General features: G+C 48.2%; 1 protein-coding gene across 5 annotated transcripts in view; it reads right to left on the bottom strand.

Moving 5' to 3' along the window:
- LOC121005185 (erlin-1-like) overlaps positions 1-15,716 on the bottom strand; it is a 343,035-nt gene that overhangs the window by 318,754 nt on the left and 8,565 nt on the right. For 3 of the 5 annotated variants that reach the window (XM_040437766.1, XM_040437767.1, XM_040437768.1), the window contains 2 exons: positions 9,516-9,629; positions 618-699 (listed from right to left, as the gene is read on the bottom strand). In XM_040437766.1, the coding sequence (XP_040293700.1) occupies positions 618-699; positions 9,516-9,628 (195 nt within the window). In that variant the 5' untranslated portion in view covers position 9,629. Of the gene's footprint in view, positions 1-617; positions 700-9,515; positions 9,673-15,716 lie in introns of those variants that run through there. The other 2 variants (XM_040437769.1, XM_040437770.1) reach the window with 1 other exon arrangement.

Here is a 15,716-nt window from a genome sequence, read left to right as displayed (position 1 = left end):
GTGATATTTCCAGTAATTCTATTTTATTAATTCCGAGATAATCCTTTAAAGGGATTACGAATAACACTAAAGGAGAATAGAGGGAAAACGTGAATTCCCATTTTAAGAATTTGATATGTTCACATAGCAAGAAATTAGAGACTTTTAAAGTGTCCAGAAAGTAAAGGTGTACAGCCTCCCTCCACATAGAGTAACAAAGGAGCAAAATGTCAAATGATCAGCCAATCATGCCATACACCTGTATTCTTGGTCAAAATTTTCCAAAAAGAACACATCACATTTTCACCAGACAATAGTTTGCCTTCACAAATGATAGAAGTCCAAAATGGCCCTTTTGGCTGTATTTTATCTCAAATAGATGTGTAGCTTCTTCTATACATCCAGGGAAACAATCAATAACATTAGATCCTTTGCTCTTTGCTGACCCTATCTTGAGCTCCACAACAAACCCGACAAGACAGCTGACTCTGGTAACCAGTTCTAGAACTGTAACCTGTCAAGATGTTTTTACGTGGATAAATAAAAAAAATTCAAAAAAACAAAAATCAAATTAAAAAAATCAGTTTTTTACTGGTCAGACATCTGTGTGAATGCCACACAAACATAGGATCTCTCACCTGCACTGATCGAAAAGATGTGATGAAAGGGAGCATGATGTGATAACCTGGTCCACTGGGGTTACTTAGCAGTGCTCCTCCCCTAGAAAAGAAAAGCCGATATTTAAAAATGGTACAAGTTAATAAGTAAAAATAAAGGAATACAAATAAAATAAATGAAAGTATACATTAGAATGAAAAAGTCAGGTTATTTCTATCTTCTTTGTCCATTTATTTTTTATTTTTATTGGAACAGAAAGGCAAGCATTATCAGGCGAGTTCACACAGTTTCTTGGCCCCGATTTTGGCATGTTTCTGCCTCAAAGTCAGCTCCAAAAACTGCCTTAAAGCAGCCTCCCATTTTTTTCAATGGGAAACAGCATTTGCTTTTTTCTATCTTGAATAAAGAAGCAGCATGCCCCATCTTTGGGGAAATCTGCACTGAAAAAAAAACCACACAAAATAAAATGCACTAAATTTTGAAGGTGTTCTTGTGAACACACTGTAGGGCAGGGATCAGCAACCTCCGGCACTCCAGCTGCTGTGAAACTACAACTCCCAGCATGCAAACATGCTCAGCTGTTCTCACAACTCCCATAGAAGTGAATGGAGCACTCTGGGAGTTGTAGTTTCAGAACATCTGGAGTGCCGGAGGTTGCTGATCCCTGCTGTAGCGTTTCTGCAGTTCTGGATGCTTTTTAAAACCTCCTAACAGTCACATTAAAATTGGAAAAACCCTCCAAAAAAAATTCACTTTTTTACTTTAGATTTTTAATGTGTGTCTGAAGTAAATACTGTTGGCGCACAACTCAGAGGACACTATTACATTTTCAACCCCTTAATGACTATTAAAGGGGTTGTCAGAGTTATTTTTTTTGTTCTTTGCATGTTTCTAACTAATCAAATGTAACAGCTTTACCATGCACTTACTGCATCTGTAGTTGCTCCTTTCTCAGATTTCACTGAGGGTCATGTGTGATGTCAGCTTCTCTCCCTGCTCTAATAATGCTTCGTGCACAAGCCTGAGAGAGCAGATACGAGTCTGTACACGAGAGGTCACAGTGCTGACCACGCCCCCTGCACTGGCTGAGCTGCTGTTGTCTGCCCTGTGTCTCCCTCCTACTGGATACTTCAGGAAAGATTAACCCCTTCAGGAGCACAGACTCAGGGCTGAAGGCTTTACCGAGTAGAGCTGCAGGCAGTGAGGAGACAAATGCTGGGTACAGAAGCTGACAAAGGAGTTCTGCAGAACATTGCACAAGAACAGGTAGAGAGAAGATCCTGTGTGTATCAGCAGTGTCATTATACAGCTGGGACTTGTAGTTCTACACATACAACATGCTGCTGAGCATCCTAGCAGTCAGACATGTCAGTCAGGGCAGACTTATTCACGCCCTTTGCAGAGCAGGGGGAGGGGCAGAGATTGTTGTTATTGTATGTAAACAAAAAGGGCCATAAGAGAACCAGGGAAATTAGGAAATATAATTTTTTTTTACCCAAAACTTGCTTAGCTCAGTTATATATTGCTGCCCATCAGATTTATAGTGCTATAAGGAGATTTTTTGTGAAACTCACCTGAAAAATCTTTTTCTCGTCTTTTCCATTGGGGGACACAGACCATGGGTATAGCTTAGAGGTATTAGTAGGAGGGACACTATGCAAATACAAAAGAGCTCCTCCTCCTCGGGCTATACCCCCCGACTCCACCAGGAGGAACTCAGGCGTTGCAAAAGCAATAGGAGGAGCCAAGAAAAAATAATGAAAGCCATCGGACCAAGCCATAAGGTCCAACCACAAACAGAAACTGAACTGAAAAACCCCTCCTGCAACAGGCTGAATGGGTGGGAGCTGTGTCCCCCAATGGAAAAGACGAGAAAAAGATTTTACAGGTGAGTTTCACAAAAAATCTCCTTTACTCGTACTTTTTTCCATTGGGGGACACAGACCATGGGACGTCCTAAAGCAGTCCATGGGGTGGGAAAAAGTATCAGCACCGCCAGGAGGAACGTCCAACGGTCAAACAGGAACCACAGCCTGCAAAACCCTGCGGCCAAAGACAGCATCAGCCGAAGTGAATGCAACTGATAGAACTTTGTAAAGGTATGCAAGGACGACCAGGTGGCCGCCTTACACAGCTGAGACGCAGAGGCACGATTGAGCCTTGCCCAGGAAGCCCCCACCGCCCTAGTGGAGTGAGCGGTAATCCGAGCCGGGGGAACCCTACCACGAGCGCGATAAGCTGCGGAAATAGCAGAGCGGATCCATCGCGCCACAGTGACCTTGGAGGCCGCCAGACCCTTACGAGGTCCCTCGGGAATCACAAAGAGGGAGTCTGAACGGCGGACGGAAGCGGTAGCCGTGAGATACACCTTCAAGGCCCGGACGACATCCAGGGAATGTAGAGCGCGTTCCTTGGGGTTTGCCGGAGAAGGGCAATAGGAGGGCAGGACAAGATCCTCGTTAAGGTGGAAGGAAGAGACCACCTTGGGTAAAAAGGAGGGAACCGGACGGAGCACAACCTTATCCTGGTGAAAAAACAGGAAAGGCTCTTGGCAGGAAAGAGCGGCCAGCTCCGACACCCGTCTGATGGAAGTTATGGCCACAAGGAAGACCACCTTCCAGGTGAGAAAAGTCAGGGAGACCTCTCTCAGAGGCTCGAAGGGGGCCGTCTGCAGAGCGAGCAGGACCAAAATGAGATCCCAAGGAGGCAAAGGGGGAACATACGGGGGAACCGAATGTGCCACCCCCTGAAGAAAAATCTTCACAGGACCCATAAGAGCAAGGGACCTCTGAAAAAAGACGGCCAGCGCCGAAACCTGACCTTTCAGGGAACTTAGCGACAGTCCCATCTCAAGCCCGGACTGAAAAAAAGACAGCACCAACAGGATGGAAAAGCGAAGGGGAGGGAACCCCGAGCTTTCACAAAAAGTCAGGAAGGCCTTCCAGGTACGATAGTAAATCAGGGAGGAAGCAGGCTTCCTCGCACTGATCATGGTTCTAATCACTGAATCCGAGAACCCCCTCTTCTTCAGGATGGCGGTTTCAACAGCCACGCCGTTAAACGAAGAGACTGTAAATTCTGGTGGAAGACCGGGCCCTGAGACAGTAGGTCCTCTCTGTCGGGAAGAGGCCATGGGGCGTCCGCCAGCATCCGAGAACCACGCGAGGCCACTCTGGAGCGATGAGAACGGTCGGAATCCCTTCCGCCTCGATCTTGCATAGAACCTTCGGTAGTAGAGGAAGCGGAGGGAAGACATAGAGGAGACTGAAGTCCTGCCATGGAGACACCAGCACGTCCACCTTCGTGAGCCAGGAACACCGGGAGCTTGTTGTTGAGCCTGGACGCCATCAAGTCCACATCCGGACGGCCCCATCTGCGGCAGATTTCTTCGAATACATCTGGATGCAGAGACCACTCGCCTGGATCCACTTTGTTGCGGCTTAGAAAGTCTGCTGTCCAGTTGTCCACTCCCAGAATGTAAACTGCTGATAACACCGGAACGTGCGACTCCGCCCACATCAGAATTCTCGGCACCTCCCGCATCACCATCCGGCTGCGGGTCCCGCCCTGATGGTTGATGTAGGCCACAGCCATGGCATTGTCCGATTGAATCCTCACCGGGAGGCCCGCAAGGAGAGGAGTCCAATGGAAGAGAGTGTGGAAAATCGCCCTCAGTTCCAGAATGTTGATCGGAAGGCGAGACTCTGCCGCCGACCAAGTCCCTTGAACCGTGCGAGACTGGAGAACGCCGCCCCAACCTAGGAGGCTGGCATCGGTGGTGACGATCGTCCAGGAGAACGGGAGAAAGGATCTCCCCGACGTCAGGTTCATCGGGGACAGCCACCAAGGGAGAGCTGCCCAAACCCGCTGAGACAAGCGGATGCGATCGTCTAGACCCCGAGAGGTCTTGTCCCAGAGGGTAAGGATCTCCTGTTGCAACAAGCGAGTGTGAAACTGGGCATATGGAATTGCCTCAAAAGAGGCCACCATAAGACCCAGGACCCGTATGCATTCTCGTATGGAGAGGAACTGGGAGCGCAGCAGATGCGACACTGCCCCCTGGATCTGGGAGGACTTGGAGACTGGCAGGAACACTCTGGCGGACGAGGTGTCCAAAATCATCCCCAGGAAGGAGAGCTTCTGGGATGGGAGGAGAGAGGACTTTGGGAAATTGATTATCCAGCCGAACTGTTCCAGAGTCTGAACAGTGATCCGGACGCTGTCCTCAGCCTACGGAAGCGAGGGGGCTTTTATCAGGATATCGTCCAGATAGGGCAGTAAAGGAATGCCCCTGGTACGAAGAAGCGGTCATGATCGGTGCCAGGATCTTGGTAAAGACCCGAGGGGCGGTTGCTAACCCGAAAGGAAGGGCGACAAACTGATAGTGACAATAAGAGAGAAATTCTGCTTCGGCGCAAGTCCACAAATGGAAACGGTCTCACAAGTATGATAGTTCTTCTTTAAAAAAAAAAAAAAAAAAAACCCCTTTCGGGGAGTGAAACTTCCCCTTCATCAGGTTTCATAGTATTACAATAAACAGACAAATATTTATAGGTGCAGAATGACAAAAAACAAAAAAACACCAGGGCAGAGCTCTTTCATATCACCTAATTGTGGCCTGAAACCAAAGCATTGCCGTTGTCCTGGCAACGGACCATGTGACCGCAAGGTTGTGATCACATGGTCATGACGTCACAGACCGACACGCCCCCTGGCCGGCGGCCTCCTGCAGACAGCAAAGTATTCACACATACAGAGACAGGAGCCCATGGTGATCGGCCTCTCTCCTTCTCCCCCTGCATTTCCATATGAGAGAGCCGATCACCAGAGGATGCTCATGTCTCCAGCCTGCAGTCCGATCATGTGACCTCCTGCAGTCACATGATGTATATCTGTTAAATACACAGAAATGTCTTTACATGAAATAAATGTTTAGGATACTCGTTTTTTTATTGAACTTACACAGAATTACACCATAGTAAGATTTGTATAAACGAAACTGAGATTTGATTAGATCGAGTTTAACTGATGTCTGAAGTGACACCTGTAGGTAGCTCCGCCCCTAGGGGGCGGAGCCCAGGTGCTCGTTTTTGGCGTTTTTTTTTGTTGTTTTTTGTTATTATGCACCTATAAATATTTGTCTGTTTATTGTAATACTATGAAACCTGATGAAGGGGAAGTTTCACTCCCCGAAACGCGTTGTTTCCATTAAAGAAGAACTATCATACTTGTGAGACCGTTTCCATTTGTGGACTTGCGCCGAAGCAGAATTTCTCTTATTGCCATTTTTCCTTTTGTGGAACTGGACATCCCATCAAAAAGAACTCACAATCTGCGGCTGCAGTTCCGGAAGATAAGTCTCATCACTCTAAAGCCTTCAATAGAGTTGTGCCTAATTTTTGCACAACCAAAAAAGGTGAGCCTTCACAATTCCTATGATATTCTCATTGTATCTGTATATACATACTACCCTATTGTGCGCCCCTTTTCTGTCCTATTTCTCTATTCCCCTCATTTACTGAGAGGAATTTAGATCTGTCCAACACACAAAAACTGATAGTGACGACCACCAATGGCGAAGCACAGGAATAGTAGGTGAGATTCTGCGATCGGAACATGCAGATAAGCGTCCTGGATGTCCACGGACGCGAGGAACTCCCCTGGAAGAAGAGAAACAATAACCGAGCGGAGGGATTCCATTCGAAACCTCCGCACCCGTAGAGACTTGTTGAGCAGTTTCAGGTCCAGGATCGGACGCACCGACCCCTCCTTCTTTGGAACCACGAACAGGTTTGAATAGAAACCCGTGCCCTGTTCCTCTGGGGGAACCGGGGTAATAACCCCCCGGTCCAGAAGGGAGAAAACTGCCGTTAATAGGTTTGATGCCCTGGTCGGATCCCCCGGAACGAGAGAAGGGAAAAAACGTTCCGGCGGTCTGGACACGAACTCTATCCTGTAACCAGACGTTACAATCTCTAGAGCCCATGTGTCCTGAACATGAGCCCTCCAAACCTGCTGGTAAGAGAGCAGGCGGCCCCCCACCACGAGGGGTGGGGGCGCCCCTTCATGTGGAGGACTGTTTGGGAGCCGCAGGGCGGACCGACTGTGCCCTTAGGCGCCAGGAAGGCTGGGGCTTGAAGGAGGGCTTCTTCCGGGAGTCCTGTGACCCCCCAGCGGAGGAAGCAGGTGATGTCCTGTTAGAAGAGAAGCGGCGAAAGGACTGGTACCGAGAACCGGAAGTCCAAGGCCGCAAGGGGCGCTTAGACCTGGGCTGGGGAAGATGAGTGCTCTTGCCCCCAGTAGCGGCTGAGATGAACTCATCCAGTTGAGCCCCAAAAAGTCTGGAACCCTCAAAAGGGGAGGTTAGCAAGGGAACGCTTGGAGGAAGCGTCGGCGTCCCATACCTTCAACCAGACCTCCCTGCGCTGAATGACTGAGAGGGCTGAAAGGCGGGCAAAGAGGGAACCAATGTCCATGGAGGCCTCGCAGAGGAATTTGGAAGCCTGAGACATCTGGAGGACCAAATCCAGTGTGTCAGCAGACGCATCTTGCTCCGCCAGGTCACATGCCGAGGCAAGGGCAGGTCACAGAGACGTGCCCGCCAGTGAGAAAATGGATTTGGCCAGAGAATCTAGGCGCCTGTCCACAGCGTCCTGCAGAGAGGAGCCGTCGAGGACCGGGAGGGCCGTGTTCTTGGCTAACCTAGCCACTGGGGGATCCACCTTAGGGGGAGAAGACCATTTCTCCACGCTGTCCGCCGGAAAAGGATAGAGAGTATCCATGCGTTTGGTGGCAGAGAACCTTTGATTAGGACGGTCCCAGGCCTTGGATATGACCGCGGAAAATTCCTCATGGACCGGAAAGGCAGCAGCCTCCGGTTTTTTGGGAGGAAAAAGGGTGAACTCCCTCCTAGTGGAAGGAGGAGAATCCCCTTGGAGGTTAAAGGTGTCCCTGACAGCCGCTACTAAGTCAGCCACCATAGTGGAGAGCTTAGGCGGAAGGTCCCGTTCCGTGACCTCTTCCGAGTCGGACAATTGCCCTTCAGACCTGCGCTCCCTAGGGGGGGGGGGGGGGGGGGTAGTCTGGGCAAGAGAAGGGGGAGAAGGGTGACTCTGTCCAGGGGCAGGGCAGGAGGCACAGGTACCAGTGACCGAAAGTGGGAGAAGACACTCTATACAAGACCCTATTGGGGTCTGAGAAGAGGTCTTAACAGACTTAGGTTTTGGCATGATGGCAACCAAAGAGATATATAGCTGCAGCTAGAAGCTGACAATCCTACCACCTTGGCACAGCACAGGAATCACCAGAGAGGGAGCAGGAGAGCAGCCGCCCGGCAAGAGGAGCTCACAGTGGACAGAGGAGGGAGCCGGAGCGAAGCGCTAGGCCCCGCCCCCTAGACGCGTCAGAGGCGCGAAAAAAGCGTGCGCTCCAGTTCCAGGGCTACTGATTAAAAGGCCCCCGGCGCCGAACGTGGCGTTGCGGGGGTTAATAAAAAGTATGGCCGCTCATGCAGGAAGGAAAGCGGGAATCCGCCGCTGGTGTGTGCCGCTGTGTTATAGGGAGCGGCGCCGCTCTAATCAGACGTGCCGCACAAGAGAAAGCCAGACCGGGGGGGACTATGGCGCTGCTCTTAATAAAATGCCTCCAGATTCCCTCGGTGTCAGGAGCGCCCCAGACAGAATGAGTCACCCAAATCCCCATTCACCCAGACGGCCCATAGGTCTCAGAGCATAGGAGGGGAGGAGGGGAGGAAGGAGGGAGGGAAGGGGGCACAGAGGATGCAGCTTCATACTTATCTGCTCCTGCAGTCTTCTCCCTCTGTCCTGTACCAGCAGGGCTCACCTCTTCAGACGTCTGACTCACCTGAGTTCAGTGCTCTGGATGGAGGGCAGCGACAGGTGACCCAGGAGCTGGTGGGATGCCGGAGCTGACAGGTCGAGCCCGGATCCACTTGCCTTCTTGGGGGATAATGGAGACAGCCAGGCAGCGTCCAACAGACGGCGGCGGGCACTCCATCGGGGACCAGGAAGGCGCCATGCCGACCTGTGTCCCCATCTAGAAAAAAAACAAAAGGGAGACGAATCAAGAAAGTGTCAACCTCCTTCACCAGACACTAAGCAAAGACTGAGTTCCTCCTGGTGGAGTCGGGGGGGTATAGCCCGAGGAGGAGGAGCTCTTTTGTATTTGCATAGTGTCCCTCCTACTAATACCTCTAAGCTATACCCATGGTCTGTGTCCCCCAATGGAAAAAAGTACGAGAAATAATTTTTCCATAACTCGGACAACCCCTTTAATTTTAGCCCTAAGGACCAATAATATTTTCTCCCTTTGTATTCTAGCAGTCATAACTAATTTTTAATTTTAGCTTTTTTATTTTGCGTGATTAGTTGTAGGTTTTCTAGCAACCATTTTGGAGTATATATAGTGTAGTAAATAACATTAATGATAATGCCACATTTCTATATATTTTTTACCATTTTCCCTTTCCTCCTGCAGCCTGTCAGCTCTGCAACTGCTCCCCCTCCTCCTCCAGACTGAAGGGGTGACTGCTTTAACTGCAAAAAATGTATGGACACATAAGGAGCAGGTTTTTTTTTTACACTTCCCATTCATTTCCATGGGAGATTCAGAGTGGATTCTGACCCAGGCATTATTATGTTTTCACTGCCTGGCCCTCTCAATTAGAGTGGAATGGGTGCGGCTGTAGCAAATAGAGCAGAGTCTCTAAGAGTAAGGGCAACGCCCCATTGCTCCTAGTGGCTCATTTGCATTTATTAAAACATAATTTTTCTCATTAACACAGGCACATATGAACATTGGACCAGCACAGATGCATACAGCTGCCAAGAGCACATACACAACAGGTCAGCCATAGGTACAAATCTGCCAAGAGATGCCCTTTAAAGCATATGAATTACCTGTAGTACACAGCCAAGTGTCCTTCTTCCACTTTATGTATGGATGAATGCAAAATCAGAGCAACTAGAACACTCGCCACTCCAACCACTACTCCCAGCTGTGCCATGGTCATTCTAAATACAAAACAGAGGACAGGGTAAATAGAAAGGCCGAATCAGTCCAGCTCACCTGCTAGGATGTACAGAAAAGTGGGGGAAGCACGCAGAAATGCTGCATGACAAAGGGGAACTCCAGCATCCAATAAAACAGGGATCTTTATTAAAGAGTCTTAAAACTAGAGAAACAGGACAGCAGAGAGTCTACAAGTTTCGGATCTATAAACACTAGTCCTCACTCATGAGTAAGGATTAGTGTGTACAGGTTTTTCCAGTTTTGAGACGCTTTAATAAGGATCTCCATTTTATTGAAGGCTGGATTTCCCTTTTGCCCTTTAGAAGTCAGGTTACGGAATAGTGATGTATAAGGCTAGCTCTAGGTTGCAAACAATCACATAACATTTTTTGTCTAATGGAACAAATACCGTAATTTGGTAAATGGTTAAAGGGGTTGTCTCATCACACAGAGACATCTGACTCCTGAACAGCTGAGTTTACCAAAGTAATCTTTGGAGGGGCCAAGTCAGCCAGAGCAAGAGCTGCTGCTTGTAAAGCACTCTCCTTTCTGGCTCATAGAGGGGCATATGGTATCGGGCTGACCAGGTGAGAAAAATACTGATGTCTCTTTTTTGTATCCAATCCTGTGTTTGGCTCAAAAAGAACTAGACAAAAACTGCATGTGTGTGATTCCAGCCCAAAGATCACTCTTTTCACGCTTACTACTATTGCCAGGGCAATGGAGTTGGCAAGCCTAAAAGCGGGTTTACACGGGCCAATGGAGCGGCAGACTGTCAGGAAAGAAGATTTCCCTCCAGACAGTCAGCTCCTCACGCGGTGAGGGAGACTGCACATTTACATGATCTCCTTCACTGAATGAGGACGGGAGATCGCTATTGTGATCCCTCGTCCCCATACAGAATTATGGTTCCTAAGCAGCAGACTGATGTTTAGAGCACACGATCTGCTGCCCAGAAGCCATGATCGGTGCAGCCTGCACGAGAGACAAAATCACCCAATGAACAAGTGTTTTGCTTGTTCAACGGGTGATCGACTCCTGCACTTTATCACACTCAGACTCCTTCATAAAAGACCTATAATGTAGTAATATACACTGCTCAAAAAAATAAAGGGAACACAAAAATAACATCCTAGATCTGAATTAAATATTCTTCTGAAATACTTTGTTCTTTACATAGGTGAATGTGCTGACAAAAATCACACAAAAGTAAAAAAATGGAAATATAATTGTTTGACCCATGGAGGTCTAAATTTGGAGTCACACTCAAAATTAAAGTGGAAAAACACACTACAGGCTGATCCAACTTTGATGTAATGTCCTTAAAACAAGTCAAAATGAGGCTCAGTAGTGTGTGTGGCCTCCACGTGCCTGTATGACCTCCCTACAACGCCTGTGCATGCTCCTGATGAGGTGGCGGACGGTCTCCTGAGGGATCTCCTCCCAGACCTGGACTAAAGCATCTGCCAACTCCTGGACAGTCTGTGGTGCAACGTGACGTTGGTGGATAGAGCAAGACATGATGTCCCATATGTGCTCAATTGGATTCAGGTCTGGGGAACGGGCGGGCCAGTCCATAGCATCAATGCCTTCGTCTTGCAGGAACTGCTGACACACTCCAGCCACATGAGGTCTAGCATTGTCTTGCATTAGGAGGAACCCAGGGCCAACGCACCAGCATATGGGCTCACAAGGGGTCTGAGGATCTCATCTCGGTACCTAATGGCAGTCAGGCTACCTCTGGCGAGCACATGGAGGGCTGTGCGGCCCTCCAAAGAAATGCCACCCCACACCATTACTGACCCAATGCCAAACCGGTCATGCTGGAGGATGTTGCAGGCAGCAGAACGTTCTCCACGGCGTCTCCAGACTCTGTCACGTCTGTCACATGTGCTCAGTGTGAACCTGCTTTCATCTGTGAAGAGCACAGGGGGCCAGTGGCGAATTTGCCAATCTTGGTGTTCTCTGCCAAATGCCAAACGTCCTGCACGGTGTTGGGCTGTAAGCACAACCCCCACTTGTGGACGTCAGGCCCTCATATCACCCTCATGGAGTCTGTTTCTGACCGTTTGAGCAGACACATGCACATTTGTGGCCTGCTGGAGGTCATTTTGCAGGGCTCTGGCAGTGCTCCTCCTGTTCCTCCTTGCACAAAGGCGGACGTAGCGGTCCTGCTGCTGGGTTGTTGCCCTCCTACGGCCTCCTCCACGTCTCCTGATGTACTGGCCTGTCTCCTGGTAACGCCTCCATGCTCTGGACACTACGCTGACAGACACAGCAAACCTTCTTGCCACAGCTCGCATTGATGTGCCATCCTGGATAAGCTGCACTACCTGAGCCACTTGTGTGGGTTGTAGACTCCGTCTCATGCTACCACTAGAGTGAAAGCACCGCCAGCATTCAAAAGTGACCAAAACATCAGCCAGGAAGCATAGGAACTGAGAAGTGGTCTGTGGTTACCACCTGCAGAACCACTCCTTTATTGGGGGTGTCTTGCTAATTGCCTATAATTTCCACCTGTTGTCTATCCCATTTGCACAACAGCATGTGAAATTGATTGTCACACAGTGTTGCTTCCTAAGTGGACAGTTTGATTTCACAGAAGTGTGATTGACTTGGAGTTACATTGTGTTGTTTAAGTGTTCCCTTTATTTTTTTGAGCAGTGTATGTATCTCAAAGGCAAAATCTACAATAAATGCATTCATCATTAAAGCCCCTTTCAGACGAGCGAGTGTCAAGCTCCAGACTCGCAGTGTGTGTCAGGGAGAGCAGCCATCCTGAGCACTGACGAGGGTCACATAGTATTATATTGATTTATGATGCTTTGTAACCCTTAGGCCCCTTTCACACAGCCGAAAATTCCATGCGGGTGCAATGCGTGAGGTGACACATTGCACCCGCACTGTATCCAGACCCATTCACCTCAATGAGGCTGTTCAGATGAGCGGTGATTTTCACGCATCACTTGTGCGTTGCGTGAAAGTCACAGCATGTTCTATATTCTGCTTTTTTAACGCAACGCAGGCCCCATAGAAATGAATGGGGATGCGTGAAAATCGCAAGTGCGGATGCAATTCGATTTTCACGCATTGGTTGCTAAGGAGACGAGGGATGAGTTACCCGGGACCCCATTTACTTTATTATTTTCCATTATAACAGAAAATAATAGCATACTTTATCTCAGAATGCTAAGTAAAAGGTCCATTGTGGGGTTAAAACTAAAAAAAAAAATGTAACTCTCCTCATCCACTTGATCGCGCAGCCAGACTAGTCTACTTTCTTCTTCTTGCAGGACCTGGATGGAAAAGGACAGTCGGTGAAGCCATAGCGCTCACCACGTGATGAGTGCGGTGATGTCAGCGCAGGTGCTGCTGAATAAAGATAGAAGGTTCGTCTATCTTCATTCAGCCGGACCTGCACTGACGTCACCGAGCTCACCATGTGGTGAGCGCGATTACGTCAAAGGTACTTTAGCAGGTCCTGAAAGAAGAAGAAAGAAGATGCTGCCTGCGCAAACAAGTGCATGAGGTTTTTTAACCCCTCATGCCACATTTTTGTAAGCACTCTGTATTAAGAATGCTATTATTTTTCCCTTATAACCATGTTATAAAGGAAAATACAGTAAATTGACTTTTAATCAATTTACTAACATCATCTCCTAGCAACCATGTGTGAAAATCGCATTGTATCCTCACTTGCTTGCGATTTTCACGCATCACCATTCATTTCTATGGGGCCTGCGTTGCGTGAAAACTGCAGAATATAGAACATGCTGCGATTTTCACGCAAATCACTGCTCATCTGCTCAGCCCACATTGAAGTGAATGGGTCCGGATTCAGTGCGGGTGCAATGCGTTCACGTCACGCATTGCACCCTCGCGGAATTCTCGCCCGTGTGAAAGGGGCCTAAGGGGTTACATATCATCATAAATCAATATAATGCTATGCAACCCCGGCAGTGCTGGAAGTTCAGGACGGATGCTGCCACATACTCACGCTGCGAGTCCGGAGACTGACACTCACTCATGTGAAACCAGCCTAAGGCCGCTTTTTAGGTCAATGATCAGTGATTGTGAGTCAAAGTCAGGAGTGAAGCCTACACAAAGTATAATGCAAAATTCTGTACATGTTTTGGCTCACTCACTGATCAAACACTGAGGCCTAGTTCATACTTAAAGGGAATCTGTCACCTATTTTGAGCCTATAATACCGTTAACATATCAATGTACAATAAAGTACCTTCATTCCTGCATGTGTCCTTTTTCTTTTTTTTAACTTTTCATTCAGATGAAAAGAGATTTTTCTGATATGCAAATTAAGTCTCAAGGTGCCCAGAGGGGCGTTATTACTCTGCTCTAGTGCCCAGTAACGCCCCTCTGGGCACCTTGAGACTTAATTTGCATATCAGAAAAATCTCTCTTTTCATCTGAATGAAAAGGAGGCCCAGCACGCCTCCTAAGAAATAAGTGTACTCCTACATCCTTGCCGAACAGCGCCGCCCCCTCCACTACGTCATTACATTTTTTCACTGCAACGTCCTTGCTTCCTCCTCTCTTGGCCTCCGAAATCCCACGCAGGCGCAGTATCGCTAAGTGCCTGCGCCTGTACGATACTCCTGCTCCTGAGGGCAACAGCCTCAATAGTGTCACTGGGCATGCGCCGAGCCCAGTGACGTAATCAGAGCGCTGTTGCCCTCTGGAACAGGAGTATCGTACAGGCGCAGGCACTCAGCGATATCCCGCGCATGCGCAGTATCGGAGGCCAAGAGAGGAGGAAGCAAGGACGGTGCAGTGAATAAATTAAATGACGTAGTGGAGGGGGCGGCGCTGTACGGCAAGGATGTAGGAGTACATTTATTTCTTAGGAGGCGGGCTGGGCTTGGAAGAAAGGCCGGCTGGGCACTGCAGGGGGGCGTTACTAGGCCCTAGAGCAGAGTAATAACGCCCCTCTGGGCACCTTGAGACTTAATTTGCATATCAGAAAAATCACTTTCATCTGAATGAAAAGTTGAATAAAAGAAAAAGGACACATGCTGGAATGAAGGTACTTTATTGCACATTGCTATGTTAACGGTATTATAGGCTCAAAATAGGTGACAGATTCCCTTTAAGTGATTCAATGTTTGATCAGTGATTGTGAGACAAAACCTGGTGTGGGTCAAAGACACAGACCTGGTGCAGATCTTTCCATTATACCTTACCTCTGTGTAGGCTTCACTCCTAGTTTTGGCTCACAAAAACTGATGGAAATTACTGACAAAAACACAGACATGTGAATTAGACCTAACTGTATGAAAGTGGCTTAAAGGGGTTCTGCACTTTCATTTAACTGATGATCTATCCTCTGATCGGCGGGGGTCCGACACCCGGGACCCCCGCCGATCAGCTGTTTGAGAAGGCAGTGGCGCTCCAGCAGCGGCGCAGCCTTCTCACTGTTTACCGCCGGCCCAATGATGTCACGACTAGTATCAACTAGCATTGGCGGGGCTAAGCTCTGTTCACTTGAATGGACCTTAGCACCGCCCACGCTAGTTAATACTAGTCGTGACGTCAGTGGGCCGGCGGTAAAAAGTCAGAAGGCCGCGCCGCTGCCTTCTCAAACAGCTGATTGGCGGGGGTCCCGGGTGGCCGATCAGAAGCTGATGATCTATCCAGAGGATAGATCATCAGTTAAATGAAAGTGCAGAACCCCTTTAACCACCTCAGCCCCCAGTGCTTAAACACCCTGAAAGACACTTTTTACACTTCTGACCTACACTACTTTCACCGTTTATTGCTCGGTCATGCAACTTACCACCCAAATGAATTTTACCTCCTTTTCTTCTCACTAATAGAGCTTTCATTTGGTGGTATTTCATTGCTGCTGACATTTTTACTTTTTTTGTTATTAATTGAAATTTAACGATTTTTTTTGCAAAAAAATGAAATTTTTCACTTTCAGTTGTAAAATTTAGCAAAGAAAACGACATCCATATATAAATTTTGCTCTAAATTTATTGTTCTACATGTCTTTGATAAAAAAAAAAAATGGTTTGGGTAAAAGTTATAGCGTTTACAAACTATGGTACAAAAATGTGAATTTCCGCTTT

Source organism: Bufo bufo, chromosome 6 (assembly GCF_905171765.1).
Source record: "Bufo bufo chromosome 6, aBufBuf1.1, whole genome shotgun sequence".
NCBI classification, from domain to species: Eukaryota; Metazoa; Chordata; class Amphibia; order Anura; family Bufonidae; genus Bufo; species Bufo bufo.
Note: the sequence above shows the minus strand (reverse complement) of the source record. Positions and strands in the feature narration are given on the sequence as shown.